Genomic DNA, 27,061 nt, shown 5'->3' with positions numbered 1-27,061 from the left:
CCGGCCGTGCTGAGGTGAGTTCCGTAGTTCAAGCTGGGGCAATCACCGTCTTTCCCCGAGTGTACCTAGTTCTGAATCTTATCACCTTGCCAAGGGACCTCGGGCAAGCACATAAACTCCCTGAGTTTCACTTTCCTCACCTGTAAAGTGGGAACCACAACAGTGCCCACCTCACCACGCGGTCGTTTGGATAATTTGACTCAGAGAGCAACACACTTAATAAAGTCTTTGGCACGTGCCTGGCAGGAAGCAGCAAATGTGAGCTCGTCTTCCTATTGTTGATTTAGAATCGGGACAAAGAGGTGCCACACAACCATCTGGGGTTGTCTCTTGGAGGAAACACACGAGCTATGAGACGTCACGTTTCATTAGGTGCGGACCAAGGCACGGAATGCAGTTCTGCAGATAGAAAGGCCGGGTCCAGGAGAGGCCAGGACAGGAGAGGCAGCGTCAGAGAGAACCAAGGTGGACCAGACGGAAGCAGAGACCAGTAGGTGGAGAAAGACGGGCTTTGTGGCCCGACTGTGGTCTCCCCGTGGTTGCAGTCCCTTGGGAAGCCCATCTGCCCCAGGAACCTTCCAGGGAGTCCTGGTCTGGCTTGAGCTAGCCTGCAGGAGGTTCTTATTGTTATTCATAACTTGTGACTCCCTGACAGAGGAGAGGAGAGAAGGGTGTCCACTGTGTGAGTGACAGGGCGTTGCTGCTCCCTCCCCACTGGGATCCCAGCACAGTGCCAGGGACCTTGCAGATGCTCAGTGACAAAGGAACATAAGTGACTAAAGGACACGACACGAAGCTAAGGTGCTCTGGTCACTTGGTTCCTTCCCCGTAGTCCCTTCTTTTCTTCTCTCAGCCTTGGGGGCGTGTCTCTACCAGGGCCTCACCTGCAGGATGAGCAACATCTGGACAATGGACGAGGGCAGCTGGGACTGGGCCAGAAGCAGCAGGTCGCCCAGCTTCACCTTGAGCAGGACCAGGTCTCGGAAGCCCAGCAGGGAGATCTGGCGGATGGTCAGCTCCTGGCCCTGGAGGAGGGAAGAGGCAGAGTGTCAGGAGGGGAGAGCTCACAGGACCTGCCATCAACCACTTGGGGTACAGAGCACCCAGGATGGGAGAGGACAGGGTGTCTGCAAGGCCTAGGGTGGGGGCAGCGCTGCCAAAGAGTCAGAGACTTGGCCCCCACCCTTCAGAATGAAAGCTCTGACTCAACCTGCCTCAATAATGCAAAGATGTTACATAGAAGCGGGGTGGGGGGGCATGTCTGTCACGGGCGCCATGAGTGGTCAGAAAGAAGGCAAAGAGAGGACAATGGGGGAAACGAGAAAAAGCCACCACCTCCTCCCCACATTCAAGGCTGCTTCTTTCGCTTTATCCATTAAATGTTTGAGCACCAGTCACATGCCAGGCAAAGGAGGAAAGTGTGGGACCTATTAGACTCTTACATGCATGCATGTTACTCAGGAAGAAGAGTGACTGGGAAAGTAGGAGAAAGGGACTCATTCAACTGTGTGGGGTGGGTGCAGGGATAACCCTAAGAACTGACACTTCCTGAGCTCTGACTATGGGCTAGGCACGATTCTAAGTAGTCTTAAGGTAAATAATACATTCAGTGCCCGTGACCACCCTTTGATAGAGGTGCTATCCTAAAACCCACTTCACAGGTGACAAATCCTAGAGCCCAAAGTGACAGTCATTTGTCCCACGCAGAGCTAGACTGCAACCCTGAACTACTTGATTTTAGAGCTCCCGAAGTCTACCCAGACAGAAAAGGGGGGAAAGGACCCGTTTCCAAGGCTCTCCTTTGTGTGTATATACACAGAACATACAAAATATCAATTGCTCTCGGTAGAGACAAAAACATCATTCAGGCCTACCCTACCAAATAGGACATAGGTTCCCTTCCTTCAAGGCTCCCAAGGTTTGAGTTCTGCATCTCCTGTAACACCTCAGGAAGGTTTGCAGAAACACAGGTGAGAGGGCTTGGCCATCTCTGCACCCCCTACCCTGCAGCCCCAAGAGACACACACAGCACCACCCACGCCGTACAGGCTCAGCTCAACCACCGCTTCCAGACCATCTGCCCTGACAGCAGTCCACACCCCGCCCCCGTATTTCCCAAGGTCCCACAGTTTCCATTTCTTTCTTGCACCGTGACCCAGCACTTGGCACTGACTACTCATCCCATAAAAATCTGTGCCCTCGCTTTACCTCCAGGAGCCATTTCATTTTACAAGACAGAAGAAGGTGGGCAAAGGTCTGCAGCCCCGCACAGAGCAGGCACTCAGAACCACACCTGTCCGACGAGGGACCTATGAGAAGGACCTGGCTGGACTCACAGATACCTCGGGGGGTGCTACTGGAGTAGTGAGGACCCCTAAGCCAGGGGATCTGAAAGTGGGGTGTCTGGACCAACCATAGCATCACTAGAGAAATTAGGGGGAGATGGACAGGGCTACACCAATTGTTCAGATCTTACCATTTTTCCAGAGAAGCAGGGCAGTAGCAGCCTCTGACCCGCACAGCTGGGGTCCCGCCTGGGTCAGAGCCTAAGAGGGCCCTTGGCCCTGTGATGACCGCCCCAGGACCATGCCCACCCAGATCCCACACTCCCCATTCTAAACCCACCTGGGTGCCTGCACCTGGGAATTCCACGCCCAACTGGTCCTACCAGAGACCCAGGACTACAAACTCCCTTCGGGGGGTTGCCAAATAAAACACAAGCTGTTCGGTTAAATTTGGATAGTTTTTAGCATATGTCTCAAACATTGCATTATTCGTGTTTGTCTGAAATCCAAATTTAACTCTGCATCCTGTGTTTTCATTTGCTAAATCTGTCGACCCTCCATCCCAGCACTGTCTTTCTTGAGACCCACTGCTGGCCGAGGAGTGACTACTGCAGGGGAGGGAGAAGCTCGGGGGGGGGGGGGGGGCTGCCTGGCCACATACATGCCATCCATCCTCTCCTGGGGGCACAGGACGGGCTGAGGGTGAGGGGATGAGAGCAGCGACTGCAGGCTTCCACTGAAGCTGTGAGGGGCAGGTCCTGAACGGGAAATGGACTCTACAGGGATAGCCACCCCCCCCGGTGTTTAAATATTTGAGAAATAGTTCAAAGAACCCCAAGTTCCTTTAAAGCAGCACTCAGAGCAAACAAAGCACGTGGGTCATCACCTCTGGCACGAGGTAGTTCCGGCCCCCACGCAGCCCGGTTGGATGTGAAGCCCTGACCCTGGGGCAGGAGTGGGTGGGGCAGTGGGCACGGGGCAGCGCGGGGGTGTGGCGGAGACTTATGTTTTGGAGAGGTGGTCTCTTGTTCAGCCTGCCATAGGGGATGTCCCTTCTGGCCTGGCACAGACCCGTCCTGCAGGATGGCAGCGGGGACTCAGAGGGCAGAATGAGCTGAGGTCACAGAACAAGAACACGAGAGAGATGCCTCTCATCTTTCAGTCTAAGTTCCTCACTTTGCAGGACAAGAAACGGAGCTATGCTCGGAGAAGGGAAAAGCATTCGCCCAAACCCAACCAGATCCCAAGTCCAGTGTTCTTCCTGCTACACTGTCTTCAGGAATCCCTCATGGAGGGCAAGGAACACGACTCCTTTCCCACAGCCTGGGAGCAACAGGAAACTTGCTTAAAATCGTGCTTCCGAGAAAGGGGGGAGAAAGGGAAAGAAAAGGAGACCTCTGCTTTCCCCACCTTTTCTACTTCTGGAAACTAACAGAAGCAACCTCTGCAAGAATGCACAGACAAGCTCCAGACCGAGAGGGGGTCGAGGGCAGGCAGACTGCTGCCTCTGCAGGGCCCCCTCTTTACGTGAGGTTGGACACTAAATACAGAGCCAGAACGCCCTGCAGAGACCCCCCCCAAGTCCTTAGCCAACTCAGGCCCCGACCTCCTGGCTCTCCCCCACCCACCGGGAGGCTCCAGGCCGCAAAGGCCAAGCCGAGGCCATTGCAGCGAGACTGACCTGGACTGGATAAAATATTGCCTGCAGGGTGGGGAGAGTCTCAGTGAAGAAGTGGTCCCAGACTTCAGCCAGAACCTCAATGCGATTTGCACCTACACAAGGGCGAGAAGACGGGAGGGGAGAAAGAAAGAAAAGAACTTGTCATTACTTGTAGGGGAGGCCAGAAGACAGCTCCGTGTCAAATGGAGCAGGGGCAAGGAGGCGCAGGGGAAGAAAGCTCATTACCTACATGTGGTCTGTTAGGTGTGGCTACAGTCAACACGGGGTTGGACGGAAAGGCTCGACCGAAAATATGCAAATGTACCTTCTATCCCCAAACCAGAAAAGGGAGCTGAATTTTGAAAATCATATAATAACTGTTATTATCACACAAAATGGCTACAACATCATCAGTCATTGTGCTAAACTACTTATCTATGACATCTCATGAGTAGACTCTATTACCCCATGTACAGGCTCAGAGAGGCCAAGCGTACGGCTCAAAGTCACACAGCAAGAAGGCAGAGCTGGGATTCCAGACCCCATGTTCTTGACCAACGTGACCTGGGCAGACCATGTGCACAGTTTTATATTGCTTGCTGTTGTTTTAATCACCGAGACCCAGACTTCTGATTCTGGACTTGAGCTGTCAACTGAGGGAGGAGGAAAGAGGGCCTGGAAACTGCAACCTACGCCCACTGCTCTGCGGTAACCGGGAGGGCGGCATTTCTGAAGTGGTCACCTGCAAGACACAGGACCCACACCCTGATACGGTGCCTACTCCCACCCCAAGGACCAGGAAGCCTGAGCCGTGCATGGCTAACCACCCCCCCACCCCAGGCTAGATGTGCACAGGTCACCCAATGCCACCGGAAGGCTGTGCAAGGAACTCTGCACACGCAGGAGAGGTGGGTGCTGGCACAGAGGGGGCTGCGCTGTGGCTGCTGTTCGATGACCTAGATAACAGAGCCGATGGGGCACTGTCATTGCTCATCTGAGGCAGAGAAACTGGGTCAGCCAAGATCAGACACCGAGAGTCACGTTTGGCAGAGCACTGCCAGTTCCACTGAAGTGATGTCGAAAGATTCATTCTAGCATCTTCCGTCTATTAATTTAATGGACAATTAAAGCTGCGGCTGGGAGAGAAGAGCAAGGGCATGACCAGCGGCTGGCAGGGCCAGACATGTGCAGATGCGGAAAGGTCGGAGTGAAATGTGTTCGGGGGAAATGCAAACCCATCACACTCTCTACTTGATCCTCGCAAAGTGCTAATCACACTGTGTTGTAATTGCTCATTTTACTTGTCTCCTGTCTCCACGAGAACGGGAGTGAGTGTAGGGGCCCTTTTTGTCCTGCTCACCATTATCTTTGTAGTGCTTAGCATGGTGCCAGACATATCGCTAAATCAACTTTGAGAAATCTTTGAAACAATGAATGAATGAATGGCAAGTGATAGGTGTATAGAGGGTTTTGGCAAATGCCAGGGCTGGTGAGTGGAAGGAAGTCAGCCTTCAACCCAAATATGGGACGGGACAGAACAAGATTTAAAAGTTAGTTCCAACACTCTCCTCTGCTTCAAGAAAACCTCCGTCACGTGAGCAACGTGTCTGGGCAGTCTGTTTCTTCTGTGTCTTCATCCTCCCCTGCATCCCCTCAGCCTTTGGGCCCCCACCATGTCAATTTATCTCTGCCGCTCACACCCACCATGCTCCCTCCTGCCCCAGGGCCTTTGCATGTGCTAGCCGCTTTGCCCAGACTGTTCTTTCCCTCCGCTGTGCCTGACGTACATCTGTTTATCTTTGTAGTTTCAGCTCCAACATCACTTCCACAGGAAAGCGGTCAAATCTCCCTAGCATGGATGGGATGACCTGATTCGTATCTGTCTCTACTACCGGGTTGTGAGCCCCACAAGGGCCTGTCATCCTGTGATGGTTCTGTTCCCCACTGTGTCCCCAGCACCTAGGAAAGCAGCCGGCATAGAGCAGATGATCAACAAATGCTCAAATCAATCAGTCAAGAATCCTATTTTCAAATGTATCTATGCTAGTTCTCTGCAGGGAGGAGTTAGGGAAGTCAAAAGGACCATCTGAAATGTCAGGTCATCCTAAAATCGAGGTGAACCCCATCACCTGGAATAATGGACCTCAAAGGAGAAAAAGGCATTCCTGGTCCTTAGTTGACAGCCCTTACCCTAAGCTTCCCATCACAAAGACAAAAGGCAGAGGCCCTCCGAACCTGAAGGAAGGAAAGGAGAACCCTGCAGGCCGGTGCTGGTGCCTGATTACTCCCCCTCGCCCCAACACAGAAAGCTCGCCGGCATACGAGGTGATCCTTGAACCCAGCAGCAGGCGGGCCCCTGTCCTGGAACCTGGGTGTAATTGCTGGCTGCAAACCTCAGAGAGTAATGAAGGTTTTGGAACGTGTTCAGAGAAGAACTTCAGACACAGGCTAACAAAACAGGGCAGCTATGGGGTAGACAGAGTTCAAGGAAGGAGGTGGGGACCCCTGCAGAAACAGCCCACAGGTCAAGGACTCAGCTCCTTGCAAAGGGGCAGGGGGTTTGGGCAGAAGGTTCTAGATGACTCTCTTAGGAAACTCTCCTCGAATGGACTATGATCACCAGCGGTATAAAAAACAGGAATAAGAAACTTCTTTAAAGTCAAGGTCAGCAAAGCCCTGAAGCAGGTGACTGAGAGTCCTATACCATGCCCCACAAACGAGCCACACACGGGTGGGAGCTGCCTCTGCCCCTCCCGCAGCTGGAAACCCGGGTGTGCAGATACAAGCAACCAGTGAAATTCATTCAGCAACAGGATGGATCCTATCAGTCATTTCCAAACTATACCTTATAGCAAGAGAATCTTGTTATCCAAACAAAACCTTTCCTGGAGTCGTAATACACAGAATAAAGTAGAGACGTTCGGGCTGAAGATATGAAAAACCCTGCAAGGTTCCCTTCCCGCCCCTTCACTGTGCAGAAAGGACCCTGAAACCCGGACCCCGGGACTGAGCGCCCCAGAGAGCACGCCCCGGCCCAGTGCTCTCTGGCCACTCTGGCGCGGAGACACAGAACCCTGGGTGACCTCTGTGTACCCATCCAGCTCCATTTTTGAGGTTTCACTCTGAATGTGTCTGCTGAGTGTCGCTGGGGCGAGAGACAGCCAACTTTCCTTTTGAAGGGCTCTCAGATCTCTGGTTTTGCTCAGTATCTTTGTCATAAAGCTGGTATTTTTCCGTATTTACACAAGCATGTAATAACTCCCCAAGTGACTTACAGACAAAGATTGTGGCCATGACCATGCTTCTTGTCCCTCTTCCCGAGGCGGCCACCTTCTACACATGGGAACTAGACCACCACCGAAGTGTGGAAGGCCCACTAAGGTCTTGTCAAAGCAAGTCACTTAGGAATAAGGTCTTGGGTTAGCGGGCATTTTTAAGGGTGAAGAGTCTTAGCCTAGATAGATTCATACAGGTTCAGTCAACTTGCATACGGAGAGGTACATTTCTAATCTCTATCCTTCCAAAGGTTTAGTGAGCACCTACCACTCCCAGACACTCACTGTCTAGTGTCGGCTCATTTTCTTCCCGCTTTGTCTTTCTAGCGAACACTTCACTGCACACCAGTCTCTTTCCCAGAGAATGAGGGGAGAAAGGGGCTGATCTAATGCCTGAAATGTCTGGGTCTAGAAGTAAGGTAAAGGTCTTTAGGCTGTAGTGGGGGGGAAAAAAAAAGAAGGAAGCAGTCTGTGTACCCACTATGTGCTGGAAATGGTGCTACACTGGTCATACACTTTATCCTGCCTGCAATCTCTACCCGAATTTTATCATTTTAAAGAAAATCAAAACCAAAGCTCAGAGAAATGAGAAACTTGCCGGAAGCCACCCAAAAAGCAGGTGGCAGCAAAGATCAGGACCCACAGAGGCAGGAGCTGACGGTGGTCCCCGGTGGCGTCACGGAGTTGGTGGATTCTTGCCTTTGGACACATCTTCCAATTCCATCTGCCCTGTCAGCTGGGCTCTAAAAACCATTTAAAGCCGGAAAAATTTCCTTTGCCTATCAAATCGTACCCCCGTAAGTGGGTGTCTGCTAATGTTTCCCAAACGGACAGGCCTCCGGTCACGTGTGACCACAAGGAATACGACAGAGGCCGACAGGAAAGAGCCTGGATCAGACGAGACAGAGCAGCATGACAGGGTCTACAGTGTAGGTCACCCCATCCACGGAGACCACCGGCACACATTGTTACAAAACCCCCATCCAAACAGGGTCTCCAAAGAGACTTCCCCCAGTCCACTTCGTGTTTCAAAACACAGTTCGAGCTTGCATCGCCCCAAGTGGCTGACTCAAATGGAAATGCTGCCGCCTAGCTGGGGAAGCGCCGGCTGGGGTGAATCACGCTCTCGCAGCCTGTCACTTTTGAACAGAAGCACTTCAGCTGTCCAAACATCAAAGGCTGAGTCACGGGGACCCCGCTCTACGAGGGCAGCCTTGTACTTGCCTTCGCACAGCTTAATCTTCTCCTCCACAAACAACAGTCCTTTTGCAAGAAGCTGGTTCTGCCAAAAGAGAACAAAGAACACAAGAGTTGAGCTACTGTGCAGCGTGACAACCCTCTTCCACTTCCAATGGGCGAGGGAAACAGCGTTCTGGGCACTTGTGAGCTCATCACGCCTCCAAGTTTCAGAAGCCGTTTGTCCCCTTGGAAGGCCAAGGCTTCAGGAGAAGACAGGGAGACATCCCATAGCAAAGGAGTGAGACAAGAGCCGAACCCAACCTCCACCCCCACCCCCTCAGCCACGGAAGAGGCATGCCGCAAGCTTGGCTGAATTCTACAGATGGACGTGGACACCCAATGCCCTTCAATTTCTTAATCTAAACTCAGAAAAAGGACAGTGAGACAATTATGCAGAAACAATAGATTTTTAAAGGATAAATTTAGGGTATCTCATGCTGGCATGAAAGAGACTGTAGGCAAAATCGTAAGCAGCAGAGTGTGCATCCGCCACTGGGTGTGTGCACGGGAAAGCTGTAGAAAGAGGGTAAGATTTAATCGCGTTGCAATTGCAACTAACAACAGTGACACATCCTGTGTATACCCGAGGGTTCATATCCTTCATCTCATTTACATCCAACCCTCCCGATAATCCTATCAGGTTGTTGCCTTTACCCTTATTTCCCTGGTGCTCGCAGTAAAGACTGGCCCACAGGAGCCTGAGCTGATCTTCCTAGCTCCAGAAGCTGGGCTCTTTCCAGTCTGCTTTGCTGCCTTTTGGCAAGGCTCCCCACCCAGACCCCTTCCTTCCCTCCAAAGGCTCCAGCTGGTCCCGTGAGACACAGAACATCCTCTCCACATGTCACAGAAGCTCGGAGAGCAACAGCAGGCTGGTGCCTCCCCTTCTGGGGTGGGGAGGCCCAAGGTGGCGTGTATACTACAACAAAACTTAATGCATTTCTTAGTATCCTGTTTTGTAAAACCCTAAAGCCCTGTTATAGTGAGGGCATGAAACAGCAGAGGGCAAAGAAATCTGCATCAGGCAGGGGTTCGAGTCCCAGCTCGGCCACATTCTAGCTGTGTGATCTTAGACTTCATTTCCCTGAGTCCTGAGTTCCTCATCGGTAAAATGGCATCATACCAGCAATATCATAAAGTTCTTATAAGAATCAATCACTACAAACAGACACACACAGAGTATTTTATGTCCTTAGTAACCGGTGGTAAAGAGTGATGATGATAGTTGTTCTCATAGCCCAACTATCTTCCCAGGAGGAGTGGAAAGTAAAGAGAGTGTGTATTAAACAGAACTAGAAAAAAAATATCAAAATGTTCTACCACAGGCACTGTCACCTTTGTGACTAACACACATAAACAGAATGTCATAGGCCCTACTAAAATTCACAAGACATGGCCTAATTTTAAAAACTGGTCACCACTTAGTTTCAAGATGGCAGACAAAACCCTAAACCAAAGTGATCTCCCGAAAGGACAACAGAACGGAGAGGTGATCAAGGTAAAACTCTGACCGTGTTCTCTACCTTCCAGCCAAGCAAATGAATTCCCACAGTTTCTGGGTCAGAAAACACCACAGCACCGAGTTTAGACTATCCAGATCAAGACTGAGTGGTAGAGTATCCTTAAATCTGTTGACATTTACTTCATCTGATGAAAATCACATTGTACACCTTAAAGAATCACATTTTTAAAATAGCCGAGGTACTCCTTCCTTTCTTTCTAGTTCTTCCCCTTCAGGAAGACATTTGAGAAAAAAAAGCGTTTCTCCCCACCTTCCCGCAAGGAAAAGAAGGTATTTGTGTATATGGAAAAGAAAACATTCTTTCAAAAATTCTCATGACACACAGCATGGAAATTCTGTAGCTTAGCCCGAAATAAGAGTAACAAAAACTTGGGGTTCAAGGAGCCTTAAAGATCATCTAAGTCTTCCTTCCCTCTCCCCAGTGCTGTAGTTAAAAATCCAGCGGTCACGCATGATTTTGATGATATTTGAGGGGACCCATTTCCCAGCAAGCTAAAGCACCTTTCAAAAGCATCTTGCAAATGCTTAGACTCCTGGGACTTTGTAGTTGGTTTGTTTCACAGTGGAGTAAATAGGGGCCCTATCTCTTGTGGATAGAGCACAAGCTGTTAGGGAAGGACCTTGTAGGTCAGCTTAGCCACAGCCCTGCAGGCTACCCTGTGGAGCCCGACCCCAGCCCGCATGCTCCCTCCTGCCTGCCTGGTCTCACACAGCCAACAATCTCTCCTGGGAATCTGCAGTCACCAGGCCCCTATGCCCAATGGGCCCTGCACTCCTAAGGGCCCCGCACTTGGGATTTAATGTTCTGCAGTTCCAGCTACACTCCTTAACATGTTTACCTTCGACTTCGTGTTTTGTAAGTGAAGTCTGATGGGGCGATGGAGCATGCACCGGGGGCTTGGGGCCTCAGCTCACTCATGGACCTGCCTCCTACAACCTCCCCAGTAGGGATTTTTAGGCACCTGCTCCCCACCTCCTAGGGCCTGGCCCAGCAGGGTCTCCCCATCACTGTCATCCTACCCCTGAGGCAATGACAGGGTCATGTGGTGGGGGACACTGGTGTGGGGAGAGTTAGGGTCAGTGCAGCCCTCCCCAACCTAGACAGGGAGCTCTCTGACGCATGTGCTGGTGACTCAGTGGGGGAATCTGGACTCCCTGAACTATGGACCCAAACTGTTGGGGAGGCAGTCTCTCGGGGGGAGTCACCCATTCACAGGCCCATGGAAAGCAGTCACATTTTCATTTTGCACAGGGCCGTACAAGTGATAGAGCCTATCTGCTGGTTACTTCACCTAATGACACACCAACTGGATATGGGGGGCGGTGCTTAAGGCTGCTGAGACCAAAGAAAAAAGAGAAGAAAACCAGCCCTGACTCAGGCAGCCATCTTGCATTGTCTGTCTTTCTAAGCATCTGTTGTCCCCGGACCTCACCCCCCAGTGTTCCCAGCCCCTGACAAATGCCTGACTCTGGAAGGCGCTGGGCACTGTTGGCAGCAGGGCAGCGGTGATGGAGCTGGAGAAGAACCAGCTTTTTCCTCTAGTCCCACTCCCTGCCCGACGGCGCCAAACCCACACCTCCCCAGTTCAAAGGCGTCAGGCCAAACCATGGGTACATTAAGTAGCAGCCACCTAGGAAACGATCTGGGACTTGGAACTGGGCCCGTCGTTACTTAATGCATCCCTCCACTCCATAAATGAACTTAGACATGGGACACACAAGACTTTAATGAGGTGGCAGACAAGCCCGGAAATGAAAAACAGCTGACATATCTATTTTTTTCCTAAGGAATCGTAAAATGGGCTGCCAACACAAAAATGAGGTTCCGCTAGGAAGAATACACAAAACAAAACAAAGATGTCTGGGGAAACGCATTCAAAAGCATCCAGTCCTCAGTGGGTGGGAAAGACCCGGCCCATCCTGGGTGATCACAGAGGGTGGGCAGGAGGAGGCCAGGCGGCTGCAGTGCAGGAGCTTGTGAACAGTGCACCTCTGCGCATGCAGACACCTCCGCCGACCAGCCACAGGGACCGAAGGAAATGGGGAACCAACAAGGCTGGGAGGCAGGGAGGCTGATGCTGCCCTTGTCTTCCCAGAAGAAAGAACTTGACACCCAGTAGAAATTCTGTGAATGATGAGGCTGCCAGCCCTCCATCGCTTCTAACGCATTAGCGGTGATGATGATAATGATAATGGGTGGAATGATGGCGTTATTTGCTGGCTTTTACTCTTTGCCAGCCATTGTAGTATACCCTATTCATGCATGTTTTTCATTGACCTTTGCCACAATCCTATCCCCTTTTAACAAATGAGGAAACTGAGGCTCAGGGAAGCAGACAGCCCACGTGAGACCAGAATTTACACCCTGGTTGGTCCAGGTCCAAAGCCCATGTTTTTTCCCCCAATATATTCCTCTGATTTAATTTAGCAATGATAACATAAAAAATACTGATGTACAAACAGCCATCATTTGTTGACTGCCGACTATGTACCAAGCACTTTGCATATGTCCTCTCATCTAGTAACCATAGCAACCTTTTGAAGTTGGTACTAGGATTATACCCAGATTACTACTAAGAAAACTGAGGCTCAGAAAGGTTAAGTAACTTGCCTACAGTCACACAGCCAATAAGTGTTCTAGCAAGCATTGAAATGATTGGAATCCAGACTGAACTTTGCCATGTATACCATGGGTATAATAATCCCATGTATAAAAATGTGGGTGCACATTATACACAGCAAGCTACAGTGCTGGCAGAAGGGCTGGTGCTTTTAACCACCACACTCTCCTGCCCCATTCATGGGAGAAGTTTCTTAGGTCCTCGCCCACGGGGGAAAGTAGCAGAGGTCCATTTCAGGTTCACAGATCCTGGAGGCAGCGGGCTCGACAATCTCCAGCCACGTGACTAGGTTCGCCCACACGGCTCCCATCCAGCTGGGCCACTGCTGCTGCTACCGGCTTCCCAGCTTCCACCTCTCCCGGGCCTTCATCGCCACCATGCACAGGTGATGTCTAACAAGTGAATACCTGGCTCCTGGGTGGGATTCAATTCCCAACTAAGACATTCTTTTCTACCCGGGGGAGGCCTGGTAGTGTGCCACTCCGCCTACCGAGAACTCGTACTAACCAGTGATTCCACTCCAGGCATTTGTTTCCAGAAACACTGATGTCTACAAAAGTTCCTGTCGTCAGCCAGTGATGGAAATCACGGGCCGCCTCCATGTTTCCCTCCGAGACTTTGAAAGCACGGCCATCATCTCTAAGGATGCCTACATTTCCTGTGAACGCTCATGCTTTCCTGGGTAAGCCACAAAACGTCTTATAAGCACAACTCACCCCCAGGCCCGAGAGTCCCTAATAAATCAGTTCTGGTGCGTGCGTGGGTGTGATGAGACCAGACAGAAATCCCCAGATGGAGAATGAAGAAGATGAACAACTTGATACAAATACTAATTCTTCATTCAGCACCTCATCAGTGGTTATTAAAAGGTGAATGTGGGTTTCTTAAAAAGTTGTTCTTACGAGGAAGCAGGAAAACAGTCAATGTCTGGATCACCCTCCCCACCCCCCACCCGCCACCAAAAAAACCCAAAAAACAAAAAAAAACAAAAAAAAACACACACAACACTAAAATTTCTCTTCTATGGAGTTTTCAGGGGATGCTTTAAGAGCATTTTAATAAAGTATAATCCAAATTCTTTTCATCTGTAGCCTGTGGCCTGGGTTTGAGCTTTGCTCTACGGTTTACTAAGTTGTATGGTCTTGGATAACCTTCCTTCTCTGAGCTTGAGTTGCAGGATCTGCAAAGCAGTGATAAGATCTTCCCCAGCGACTCTCAGGAGAAACAAATGACTTAGTAGAGGACACGCTCGGAGCAGCTCTCACACTTGAGCGTGCATCGGAATTACGGTGGACCTGCTGAAACAGACTGCTGGGCCCCACCCCCACAGTCAGCAGTGGGGCCTGAGAACATGCTTTTCCAGCGCCTTCCCAGGTGATACTGAAGATGCCGGTTCGGGGACCTCACTTTGAGAACCACCAGCTGAGAACAATGCTGGGCACATAAATCTTGAAGGTGTTAGCTGTCGTTACTAATATCATTATTTCCGTCCTTCCTATAGCTCTTCAACAGCCTCGGAGAAAGTCGTCCTCTCTGACCAATATTTCTCAGCTCTTCCAACAGCTCTCGGTCTTTACTTCTCATGATCCCCAAGTTGCTGAACGTTCCCACTGTTTAAATACCCCTTTTCCAGTGTTCATCCCCTGCCTCCCACCCCGCCCCCACAACACCCCCGCAGGCTCCTGGATTCCTGGCTCAGTCCGTAGGAAGTCACCCAATTTCACACGTAATGGGTTCCTGAAAACATGTACTCGCGTGGAACAAGACACTTACAGGATATAAGGAGGTGTTCTGTTCCCATCAAGCTCAAAAGGATGATAAAATCCCTAATTAACTGCATATTCGAAGCTCATCTTTGGTTGATGTATTTTCGGTACTTTGTACCTACATGTTCCTTCTTTAGCAATTGAATGTGCAATAACCTCAGTCCAATGAGGCCCAAGATTTGCCATTTCAGCATGCCTACTGATTTTCATCTTTATCTCAATTATAGGAAGCCCTATGGTTACCAATTTCGGGATTTATCTTTCCATTCATCTTCATAAAATTTGAGAAGAGTGTAATAAAAATATTCAAATAATTGCACAAAATTCAAGTAATTGCCAGGGAGAGTAAATAGAATGAAGCTGATGAAAGGGAACCCCTGCCTGGCGGGCAGACCCCACCCCCGACAGTACCCTGACTGACGCCATCCCATTCTCCCCCCCGACAATGCCTTTCTTCCAAGTACTGGCCAAATGCCAAATGCAACCTCTAGTGACCTTCTCACCTTCTTGTCTTCTCCCTGGACCTCAGCTCCTCTGCTCAAAGCCCTTTTGTCTAATGGCCCCAACTGTACATTCAAAGCAGAGTACATGTGAATTGTCCCATACGACCCTCTATCCACCTAAGTATCTCTTTTTCCACTTTGGGAATTCCACTCACGTTAGGAGCCTTCCCATATTGATCAAAGAAGAGCTAAAGCTTTTCCACCCTATTTAAGGTGGGTTTGAAAAGCATCAAAAATTTTTCCCCACTCTCCATCATTTCTCTACCCAACTTCCTATAGATTCCTCCAAGTTCCATCTTTGTTCCTCCAAAATGTATTCACTCAGGGCCTGTTTCTGGGCTGTTACCGTCCATTCAGGTCTTCAGTTTAACACCACGCTGTGTGTCACCTGTGTGGATGCATCCTTATCTCTGCACTGTCTTCAGTTCCAAACTCCATGGCGGCAGGGACACTGGGTCCCTTCCTCCAGCTTTCTGTCCTGTGCCACGAGCCCAGTGAATCTTCCCTGATAATAACGGGCTAAGGGGACACGGGCCTTCTGGATCCCTCACTGACATGGGCAGCAAATGGAAATATTTGTATCAAACATTACCGGGCCCATTACCTATTGGCAACTGTGGTAACTAATTTTCCCTTTTCCTAAGTGCTACCTTGTTCAGAACCACTGACTGTAGAGTGAATTTCTATATCAGGCAAAACTAGCTCCAACCAAAAGAAACGGAACTTTCTGGGCTTGGAGGAAAGCTTTTCATGAACACAGTGCAGCCAGCACATGCAGAACGGCAGAGGGGCAAACCCTCCCATCGCCATGGCCTGAACCACCAAGGTGCCCAATTACACGACAGAAAAATGCAAAGCCCTTCATATCACCGGTTTCCAAAGCTATAAGGAACTGATTATCCCTCGGAGGTTTCACCAGGATAGAGTTCCTCTTAGAAACCTCAACTTTCCTTCCAGGTGCAATTCAAAACAGAGGAAAAGAAAACTCCATGCTGGAAATGTCAAAGATTCTTCCGGCCAGCGTCTCATGGAAGTCTCTGCTGCTGCAGACAGAGCAGCCTGTACTCTATGCGTGCGGACAGGAGATGAGTGCTATTTCCCAGGTGCTCTCCCCCTGCCTCACCTCGAGGCATTTTCATTGTTCTCCACTGGAGATGCTTCTTCTGTGAGTCTTTCTTTAAAGCTGCAGCATGAACTGTGTTCACCTTCCAAGGGAGAAGCAGTCACAGAGATGGCTTTATGAGAGGTGGGTGGTATCAGGTTGGGATTCTGGGACAAGACGGACTTCATTGCCGAATGCGGACGGCATGGCTGGGAGGCCACCCTCTGATCCTGTCCCACATTGAGAAGCCCAGTGCCCGGCAGCCCATTCATCATGCCCCCCAACAGCCACACGCATGGCTTTGGGGTCTTACCTGTCCACCCCCGGGGTTCTGTTCCTCGCCTGTCACAGACCTTCATCCCACCTCCTTGCCAGAGGAACAAACTTTTGGGAGCCCAGCTGATTTTTTTCTTAAAACTACTTCTGCTAGTCGAACGTAAACACTGGCCTCGTAAGCCTTCCCTCCCGGATGTTCCTGCCCACAGGGATAGTTCTTCTTTGCTCTGCTTTGGAGCCAGCCCATTTTCAAGCAGTGCCCAGCATGCGGCTTTCCAAACCCGAGTCTCTCCTGAACCGCCCTCACGATTTGGCCATAGCCAGGGCTGCCAACACTATTATTCTTTTTATTCCATATTAAAAATGGACCCACTTTTAAAGAGTGTTAATGTTTAAAAAGGAACCAACAGCAACATCATTTGCCATAAATAGAGTGCAACTCAATGATCAACTCAACACAAACAAAATGGGTTGTAAAATCCTAATTACACAGTGTCCCCAGCTGAGGACGGTAAGTGGGAGGCCACCAGGCTTGCAGAGAAGTGTACGGGACAGCGGCACAAACCACGGCTCTCCCGGGCACCACCAGGAGCCCTCAAGGGAAACAAGGAAGGGGAACACTCCCTCACCACACGGGCTCATGTTGTTTAATGCCGCTGCATGGACCACCTAGGACGCCTCACATACCAGTGGTGGACAAGCCCACCCGCTCCCCCTAAGAAGCGTGGCTGATGCTACTATGTACCTGGTACTTCCTACATACCTAGGACCTAACACAGTCAAAGATAAAAAAGGCTCCGACCTCGCACGAGACTGAAAACTACACTTAAACGAACAGTGTCCCGGGCAGCCTAACCTCCCAGCTAATACCCGACACCAAGGAAACCCCCGCCACCCCATTCAAAACTCTGAAAACCAGGACGCAGTCCCCGATCCCGACCCCGGGGACTGAATATTCACCAAGCAGTCTCCCTGATTAAGCGCTCAACAGAAAAATGGCACGTGGGTATTAGCTGTTAAGTGTCTGGGTACTTTGAAAGCAGCATTAACCGCCCAGCAAACCTCAGGGCTTCCTCCGATAAACAAGTCCCCACCCAGCCTCAGGGTAGCCCCTGGAGCCAAACGGCGACTTGACATTTCAAACCTGATCGAAACCGCACGAACCCCTGTCTATTTTAAATGTCAACAAGGAAGGCGGCTGGGGTGGCAGGCTGCTCCAGGACTGATCGAAAAACCACTTCTCTGTGGCTGGACTTAAAAATCAATCACTCGAGGCAGCAAGAGAAGGGAGCTGAGGACAATGCTGACCTTTGAGTCAAGGGCAGCTGAAATGATTCACATTTGTGACTAATTATCTCTTTCTTAATCTTTATGTTCATCTCTCCCAGGGTGGGAGCTCTCTTTCAAGCGGCTGAGGCAGCTGACCCAGCCGAATTCCAGGCTTCTGTGGGGTCTCGCTGTGTCCCTGTTCAGAGCAGCTGATTCCCTCTGCGTGTGCGTGTGTGTGCATGTGACGACTGACATTTGTGATTCTCATACAGTCACATAAAAGTTTGTTTCCTGCATCGTAAAAAGAAAAAAAAATAAACAGAAGCATGCCTATGTGGTTTTTAAACCCTAAAACCTCTTTAAACTGTCTTAGAAGTATGTTCACCCTGGATACAGAATACCACCAACCTGAAACCACGATGTCATGGGTTTTTCTGTCACTTTCCCATTAAAAGAGGTGGATCACACTTCAGAATAAGAACTATGAACACAGAGAAATGTAATGAATACTCACCACTGTCTTACTCTGTACTAGCCACCGTTCTCAGCACTTTACAAGTAATAATTTATTTAGTCCTCACGACAACTCTATAAGGTTAGGTCCAATGACCTCTGTTTTTACCAAACAGAAAACTAAAACACAGAGAGGTAAAGCAACTTGCTCCAGGTCACACAGCTAGCAAGTGGCTATCGTGGGTGTTGAACCCAGGAAGCCTGAGGGCCATGCTCTTGACCACTCTCATAAGCTGCCCCCAAAATACACTAAGTGCTGAGTGCTTTACATGTGTTATTTCATATAAGTCATATAACGACCTATAAGGTAGGCCATATTTTTATTCCTGTTTTACAGATGAGGAAACCGAGGCACAGAGAGGCGAAGCACTGGCAGCCAATAAGCAGGCATGCTGACTGCATTAAGGTGCTACGCAACACCTCTCTCCACGTGCTTTTGGGCAGAGTAGGGGAGGCAGGTATGTCAGTGCATCAGAAACTGTCCTATACTTGAACCTGGAACCTTGACCTCATTCACCCCATAGCAACAGCATTTAGGCAGGAGAAATGTCAGATCACCTGACACAATTCTATCTTTAACAGAACAGACCAAGAGGCTTATCGACAAGAAATAATGTGGCTAAAGGGTACATATAATGCATCCATATAAGGGTACATATAATATATAGGTATGGGAAGGAATTTCACTAGAAAAAGCTGTTCTCAAATTGTGGCTTGGGGGTCCCCTGGGGGATCCCCCCGACCTTTTCCACATGGTCAAAACTATTTCCTTAAAAACGCCAGACTTTCATTCCCTTGTGTCCTCCATGAGCGTACTGTGGAGTCGTCCAGAAACAACACGACGTCCAGAATCCCGACAGACCGAACGGGAAGGAGACAGGAGGATCCAGCTACCTTCCAAGAAGCCACACAGGGCAGAGATTTGCAAACATAAAAAAATGCCACTCTTCTATTTTTTATTACGCAAGTTATTTTTCATGAAATTGTTCAAGCCAAAATGTAATGGGTTTATTGTTTACGTGTATTAAGGCATATTGTCAAGTTTCTCAGGTTTAGTTTCTAATATGAAAATAGGTAGAGATAATCCAAATAGGTATCATTTTTAAGAGCATAAAGGGGTTCCGAGACCAAAAAGCCCAAGAACCACTGCCCAAGACTATAATCCCCTAGAGCAGAGACCACACCTGCCTCCCGGGCACAGAAAGAACCTGGGTATGTAATTTTGAATGTTGAACAAATGCCCAGGTGTATAGCACTGGCCATCCCATTAGGCACACGTTCCCACATGCACAATAATGACAGGTGCTCAGACCCTCCCCAGCTTACCTGGAAATAGTCTGTAATGAACGATCCAAGTTCACTCTTCAGCAGCCGCCTGGGGAAAGAGAAACACCGTCAAGCAGCCCTTGAAGGTGCAGCTTCTGCTGTCCAGGTCACAGGGACGTGGCGATGATGAAGGGCTGTCCAGTGACAGGGACCAGGGCCAGGCCTCGGAAGGGTGCACTCTCCTTGGCCCTGGTAATACCACTGTGCCCACGTTATCAGAGAACTGGAGTGATGAAAACCCTACAGGGGGATCCACTCCCTACTTCACAAAGACAGCCTCCTCAGGAAGGCAGCCACCGGAGACCCCAACTAGCAGAGTTAATGGAGGCAGGCCAGGGCCCCTCGCCTCGTGTGAAACAAGCCAACCGACAGACAAAAAACCAAGGAAGAGAAAGAGCACAATTTTGTAAGCCCCTACATTTGCAGGCTTTATGGTTTAAAATGCATTTTTCATGCATTCTTCAACTGAAGATGAGAGAGTATGTGTGTGTGGAGGGAGGGCCCATTATTACCCCTCCGATGTGGATAAAGAAATGGAGGTTCAGAGAAGCCCCCTCAATAAGTCAGTGGCACAGTTAAGATTCAAACCCAGACCTTGTGAAAATTCAACACCTTTTCCCATAATCCCCACCCCATCCTCCTCCGAATCCATTGGAGACAACTGACCCGGCACCATGGTTTGGGGGTACTCACTGCCCATCCCAGAGGGACTGAGGCAGTCCTACAAGGGGACCACAGTGGGGAGGGCAGGGTGTCTTTATCCCAGCAGCAGTGACTGAGCTGCCCTTTACAGACCGGAGATAGTTCCAGCCCAGGTGCACGGACGTGAATGAGACAGATTCGGTCTCTGCTCTCATGGAGCTTCCATTCTGGGGCAGGGGGCGGGGGGTAGGAGGGTGGATAGCACGTTAATAAATACAATCATGAGACAAACCTAAGGAGTCTTAAGTGCTAAAAAAAATTTTTAAATAGGCATATTGGCACCAGATTTCCATCTCCCTGTGACAACTCATGGGACCCTCCCTCCTGCTCTTTCTTTAATTTGATCCAAACCAGGCAAAGGTACAAAAAAAAAAATGAGAAAAACTAGATCCCAGCCCCAGTGAGGTCCCTGGGCAGACACTCTTCATGACTTCAAACGATTCCAGTTACTCATCCCGCCAGCCACGGTTATTAAGGAGGAAAACGCTTCTGACAACACCTGCTGGGTGTACCTCCCCCCTCAAAACGCATTCCCACGTGCAGGATAAACAGGAAGTTGCAGCGAGACAGTGTTCTGTGCAGAACACAGACCCAGAGGGACTGAGACAGAAGAAAGAGACACCCACAATCTAAATTTCTGTACCAGAAGGAGCCCTGGACAGCTGCGAGTATGTGTTGAGCAAGGAAAATGCCTTCTTTTTCCCAGAACAGAAAATGTGTCTGTGGCAGCTACTACATTTTGAGATCCAATTTAATGGCAAGCTCCTGAAAGGCCACCCCATCAACAGAACTCATGGGGCCCCCCCAGGTAAGGGCAGGTCTGACAGAGACAAAAGGCCGCATCGGTCACTGGACCAACGGCAGGTAGGCCATCGGGGCTGTCTGAGGCTAAAGGAGAGTCTTTTTTTTTTTAATTAAAATTCTTTGTTTTTGTGAGCTAATTTCTTTTTAATAATTTTTTTAAAAGATTTTATTTATTTATTTTTAGGGAGGGAAGGGAGGGAGAGAGAGAGAAACATCAATGTGTGGTTGTTGAGGGTTACGGCCTGCAACCCAGGAATGTACCCTGGCTGGGAATCGAACCTGGGACACTTTGGTTCCCAGCCCGCGCTCAATCCACTGAGCCACGCCAGCCAGGGCTCTAAAGGAGAGTCTTAAGACAAGTAGCAAACCCAGTGGGCAGCCCCTGATGGAGCTTTGAAACAGGAGGGCAGGGAGGCCGCTTCTGAGGGAAGACATCTCCCAACTGAGTCTTCATGGCGATTTGAAGTCTCTAAACCAGAGGTGAAGAAGCTTCATCAACATGGGGAAAAACTAGTCCCATTAATGGGTTACCCCAAACAGTTTCCCCAGCATATCTGAGTATTCACGATGCTGAGCAACTAACATGATCCTGAGACCAATGACGTGGAACTGGTGTCCTCAGCATGGACTCAGGATTGGAGTTTCCTAGCATGGAACCCACGATGGGAAAACCGTGCGCTCACGAAGACGCATCAGGTAAAATGGAGAGAGAAGAGATCAGAGGCAGGCTAGGCTTCAAGGTCAAGAACCACGGAGCCCTTCCTGGAACAAGGTGGAAAAGGGATCTGCCCAAGCACAACAATCGTTAACTGGGGCTGAAGGCCATGATTGCCCAGGGGCATTTCACAGCAGTGTTCCATCACGGAGTAGCCCACTGAGAAACCCAAGAGGTCTCCTCCCCGCACTTCTTAGGGATGGTGGAAAGCCTATAGGCTGCAGTGAGGGGGACGGCATGGCCCCTTATGGTGCAGCCAGGGCTACAGCAGGCCATGGCCAAGCCAGGATTCTGCAGGACGTCACAGGAAGACAAAGCTGGAGGTAGGAATCAGCTGATAACGGAGCAGACGCTAAAGAGTGAACTAGATGCAACTGCCCAGACAAAGACTGAGCAGAAAGGACTCTGCAACTAGAGGCAGCCATACCAGGGGTAGCAAGATGGGGATGGGTAAGAATAAAGCAGCAGAACCCAGACGGCTTCCACCACACTGATAAGGTTGATCCTCACCCTTTACTGAGAAGGGACCAGACACAGGTGTGGGAATCTGCCTTCTACACGTTAGACGTAGTGGTATAACCAGGTTTGGTAAGAGGACCACACATTTGTCCTTTTATCAAGTCCAAGTTCAAAACCTTTGCCACTAGGTATCGTCACATAGAATGATCTAAACAGAGTTGACCTTATCTGATCGTTTAAGTCAACACTCTCTTATTCTTATCCTGGGAGGGCGAATCAGTAAGCTCCTCTGTCCCGTACAAAGTCCCGTCTTATTTCTGTCTGAGCAGGTTATGGGTTAGACAAGGTCACTGCATCTGAGTTCAGAACTTTCACTGCAGCAAAACACAGGAATCAGCACAATCGTGCATCACTGAAGTGCTCGCAGGAAAATTATGGTTCATTCAGACCATGGAATTCTGTGCAGCCGGGAGAAAACAAAGGAATGAAGAAGTGCTCTAAGAAATGCTATGAAAAGATCTAAGTTTCATGAAGTAAAAAGAAAAATGCAAGACGCAGAACGAGAGAAAGACACCCATTTTTATTTACGCAACACCAACACAGTCACTTGTCAAACGGCTCTCACTTGCTGTTCTGTAGTATCTGTGTGATTCGCTTTCCGGGAGGCCCTTGGCACTGAAATAGATAGCACCTTGATTTTTAAACACACACAACACACATACATTTTAAAAATTACATATAAACGCACTGGGTTTGGTCTCCTCTTCTTCACCTCCCCAAGTAAGAGGGTGGAGAAGCTTGGAGCTGTTGCTGGAAATTAGGGAGGGCAACAGAACCCCTTAGCAAACTGTACTCCCTGAAGTTAGGAGGCGCTGGCTTGCAGACACCATACCATGTTGTCTGTGGACCTTGTATAAAGGGTCGAGTATCCCCACCTGCTTTTCCAGACATATTTCTCATATAGGCATAAAGAAGCTCTGGAAGTCTAGACAAAAAGCAGTTGTTATAGTATCATCTTTGGGGTGGGGGATGGCAAAGGGAACTGAGTTTCTGGGGTACCAGAAAGGGAAATTCTTCACCGCGTAGGTCATTATATATTTAAAATTGTGTACCCTAGGAACACAATCCTATTCAAAACCATTACACATTTCTTTTGAATTAACAATAACTGCCACCAAGGTTACCTGGATGGCTTAAAGCCAAGAAGAAACTGTGGGATGGAGTTCCCATGAAGGACACAATGTTGGGAAGCAGGCTGTCCTAGGGGTGTCAGAGAACCCCACAGGCCTGAGAACCTGGCAGCCCAAACCCCCCAAGGGCTGGTAACCCAAGAACTTAACTCAGAGAGAGAGAAGGGGTGAGGAGAGGGCAGAGCTGGCCCAGCCAACCTGGGAACAGACTGCGGCTGAATCATACTGCAAAATTCACTTTCTATTTCTATACCCCATGTTTATTCTGCTTGCAGTTGGTTTACAAGGAAAAAGCACTTCTGAAAAACTACCCTGGTCTTAGCTGAACTGAGAAACAGAGGGATTTTCCAGCCCTCTGACTCGATGTACCACCTCCAGGGGGAACTCGGCAGTAGCTTCCCTCCAAAAAAGGGCAGAGCAACTGGTAGAGAATAGGGACCCTGAGAATGAACGTACTGAATCATAACTCTCTACTGAAAACCCACAATGCCTTAGCCACGGTGCCGGGTGCTGGAGGGAAAGGATGGGTCTGATCTCAGACAGTGATTTCTTCCCATCGGGCCACTCTTCTCCAAAAAGAGCACCATCTTCTCCAAAAAGTGGGGGTCAACGTGTCCAAGCATTAGAGATGCACAGACCTACAATCACAGAGGGACAACTTGCCCTGCACGCTTCCTCGCTCAGCCAGCCAGTTCAGCTTGCAGGGCACGAGAAACGAGAAAAGCAGGAGAAAAACAACAGGATTCAAGAGCCTGTGCTCCGTGGTCCCCCAGATGCACAGAGCTGAAAATCTCGATTCTAGGACCTATGTTCCTGCCAGGCACAGGGGCCTAGCATCTCGCAGCCTCCCTTCCACCCTCTCCTCAGGTTTCTTCCTTGGGAAACAGGAAAGTAAGGCATTCTTGGAGCAAAAATAGATGACAGAGAGAAATGAATAAGAAATAAAAGCCAAACTACTCTTCAGATGGGGCCTGACTATCTTTCCCCAGTTAACGTTTACTGAGCACTCACTAAGTAGTGGGCACCGTTGTCAACACGGTACATGTGTTTCCTCATTTAAGCCTGAAACCAAACTAGACCGTAATAGTAGTACCTCCACTTTTTGTACACGAGGAAACAAGCCCTGGGAGGTTGCTGAGGAGGGCATGGCCTGCGCCCACAGCAGAGAGGGGCCTCATCGACTGCAAGGGTCTGGAGACAGCTGCCTGGGTCTGAGCCCAACCGTTGTCGCTCAGTGGCGGCCTTGAGCGATAAGCTGTGCAGGTCACTTCCCAGGTGAGTCCCTTGGGCCTGGTCCCTCAACTGGAATGTAGGGATAATGAGATACCCACTTCACAGGCTTGTTGCAATGGCTAAAGGGATTTTGCCAAGTCTGATGTGCATATTTTTGCCCAAATTTTTGAGGGAAAAATAAGGATGAGCATTGTACATGGGTAGTAGTGATTCCGTATCTATATAAATGCTTTTAATTATTTTTTAAATTTCTTTTACCTTGTATCTGTTCTTGTGTTTTGTAATTGCCACATAAAATTTCTTATACCATAATATGTTCAAAAATAAATGCTAATTTATTATACATACAAAAGGATATAAAGAACCCATATAAAGGATATTATTATAATACAAAAAAAAAGTATCTAAATATAAATAAATAAAAGATTGAATTAAGAAAATTAAAACGAAAGATTTTTTTCCCCTGAAAGTTTGGGCCAAAAATCGTGGGTGCGCATTATACAAGGCAAAGTACGGTAATCCTAGCCCAGTTAGTTCCTGGAACAGTGCCCAGCACACAGCCAGACTGGCAAGTGTTGGCTACAATGGTGATCTGTCCAGGTCGTCTGCCCCCAAAGCCCACACTCCTCTAAGAAGTCCATTCTACTGCTCGCCGGCATCTCCTTAAAAGTATTGCCAGGCTAGCAGCTTACCTGGCACCAAGGACCCAGGGGAAGCTCATGAAGGGCGCACAGAGCAGGGGCCAGGCCACCCCGATAAATGGTGGAATTAAGCCAATCGAGGCAGAGCTTGGGGGCAAGACTGCAGAGACCTGGGGGCTGTGGTGGAAGCAGCATCCCGGCTTCAGCAGCTCCCAGTTCGTCTGCTTCACACCTGGACTTCCATGCCAGGCTTCATTTGGAAACAGAACTCGGTCACTAACCACCACCACCAGCAGCAGCCACTGAGCTAGAAGGAGAAGGAAGTGGAGACCTGAGACGAATGGGAAAGGAACGCGCATGTGGGACCCAGCCCTAAAGGGAAGCAAGCGGGGTGTGAAGTTCAGTCAGAAGCCAAAAGGACCACAACAGAAAAAAATGGGGAACCACTCACTGGTCTGTATTATCTCATCCCCTGTCCCTCCCAGACTGACCGGGTGAGACAGCACCCCCCGATGACAAGATTTCCTGTTTTTACACACAGTCCCACCATCTTGCCCCTCACAGGCTTGTCAACCCACGTTCCCGCTTCTGTGGGCCTGAAGGTCAAGGCGGCACTGCTGGAGCTGGAGTTCAGCTGGGTGAGAGGCGCGGGGATGACAGGAGGGCAGGAGAGTGGGGGTCGGCAGAAACAACAGAGAAATCACCTTGAGAGGAGCCACAATGTCCCAGGCACCCAGGACAAAACCCAAGGCAGCAAAACCCCAGAGGGTGAGGAAGCCGCTTGGAGACAGGGTGCCACAGGGCTCGTTCAGTCAGCGCAAGTGGGGACGGCCTACTGGTTGTTAAATCTTTCTGCGCCATTTGGCAATTAGGGGCTCCCCCCAAGTACCCAGACCCTCTGCCCTCACCCCTTGGTGGGATCCTGCTGGGCCTCCTGATCCACCAAAAGCAGGGGCCTATGGGATCCCGTGCCTGATGCCACAGCTGGTCAGTACCTGTCCAACCTGACTGTTAAATCCTCCAAAGACGACTCTCCTCGCTTCTGCAACAGGACGTGTTTCAAGCAACAATACATGGAAACACCACTCTCCTTCTGGGGTCCATTCTATGGGGACCCATTGAAGGTGGTGTCCATGGTTCAGGTAAAAGGCTAGTATCCTGCACCTCTCTGCTTCCTGCACCCCAGTGAGTGGCAGTAGGGACAGTGAAAAGATGGAGAAAACTAACAAAGCGCTTACTGAGCTCCTAATTACGGTGCACACGAGATGTTAGGCTGTTAGCACACAGTGTCAAGAGTTCTCCAACAGCCTCTTAAGTAGGGATTTATCCCCGTTTTGCAGATGAGAAGGGCAATGCTCAGAGTCTTGTCTGGACCATACACTGGAAGATCCCAACTCAAACTAAGGCACCTGGAGCATAGCCAGCAGTACCTCCCATGACCACTGGGGTCAGTGGGCATGGGCCAGGGGGCTGCAGGAAACTCCTCCCAGCAGCCAGGCTCCGGCCTCCACTGACCAGTACCAGGCCAGACTGGGGTCCAGTATGGGAATGCCCAATGTGGAACTTCCCAGAGATCCCTGGACTTTTAGGGGAAATATCTATATTGCTAAACATTGTGCAGGACAACCACCACATGGACCAGCCCCAGAGATGTTGGACGTACTACTTCCTTCTAACTATCCATCCTACCCTTCAAAGTCAAGTCTGTTTCTTAACCAGAGCAGACAAAATGTGTCAACACATAGGCAGAGTCACCTGGACCAAAACAAGAGAAGATCTTACTTATGCTCTCCCAAACTAGGATCCAAATTAGGGCACTCCCAAATTATGATCTGTAATGCATCTATGTCCCAGATCATCAGGGCTTCATGTGGACAACACCAGCTCTGTGTACCTCTTGCAGCCAACGTACTGCTTTTAAGAACACAGGAGGCTCGGGTTCAAATCCCAGCTCTACTACTAA

General features: G+C 49.7%; 1 protein-coding gene across 9 annotated transcripts in view; it reads right to left on the bottom strand.

The window, feature by feature from the left end:
• The window catches only part of PRR5L (proline rich 5 like), a 69,675-nt gene that overhangs the window by 11,960 nt on the left and 30,654 nt on the right, over positions 1 to 27,061 (bottom strand). For all 9 annotated transcript variants that reach the window (XM_045825639.1, XM_045825637.1, XM_045825631.1 and 6 more), the window contains 4 exons: positions 19,355 to 19,403; positions 8,445 to 8,502; positions 3,967 to 4,058; positions 885 to 1,025 (listed from right to left, as the gene is read on the bottom strand). In XM_045825639.1, the coding sequence (XP_045681595.1) occupies positions 885 to 1,025; positions 3,967 to 4,058; positions 8,445 to 8,502; positions 19,355 to 19,403 (340 nt within the window). The remainder of the gene's footprint in view (positions 1 to 884; positions 1,026 to 3,966; positions 4,059 to 8,444; positions 8,503 to 19,354; positions 19,404 to 27,061) is intronic.

This window comes from Phyllostomus hastatus, unplaced genomic scaffold, assembly GCF_019186645.2.
Source record: "Phyllostomus hastatus isolate PE091 unplaced genomic scaffold, TTU_PhHast_1.1 phas_scaffold_585, whole genome shotgun sequence".
Taxonomy (NCBI): domain Eukaryota; kingdom Metazoa; phylum Chordata; class Mammalia; order Chiroptera; family Phyllostomidae; genus Phyllostomus; species Phyllostomus hastatus.
The sequence above is the reverse complement of the archived record's forward strand: the minus strand, read 5'-3'. Positions and strand labels throughout refer to the sequence as shown.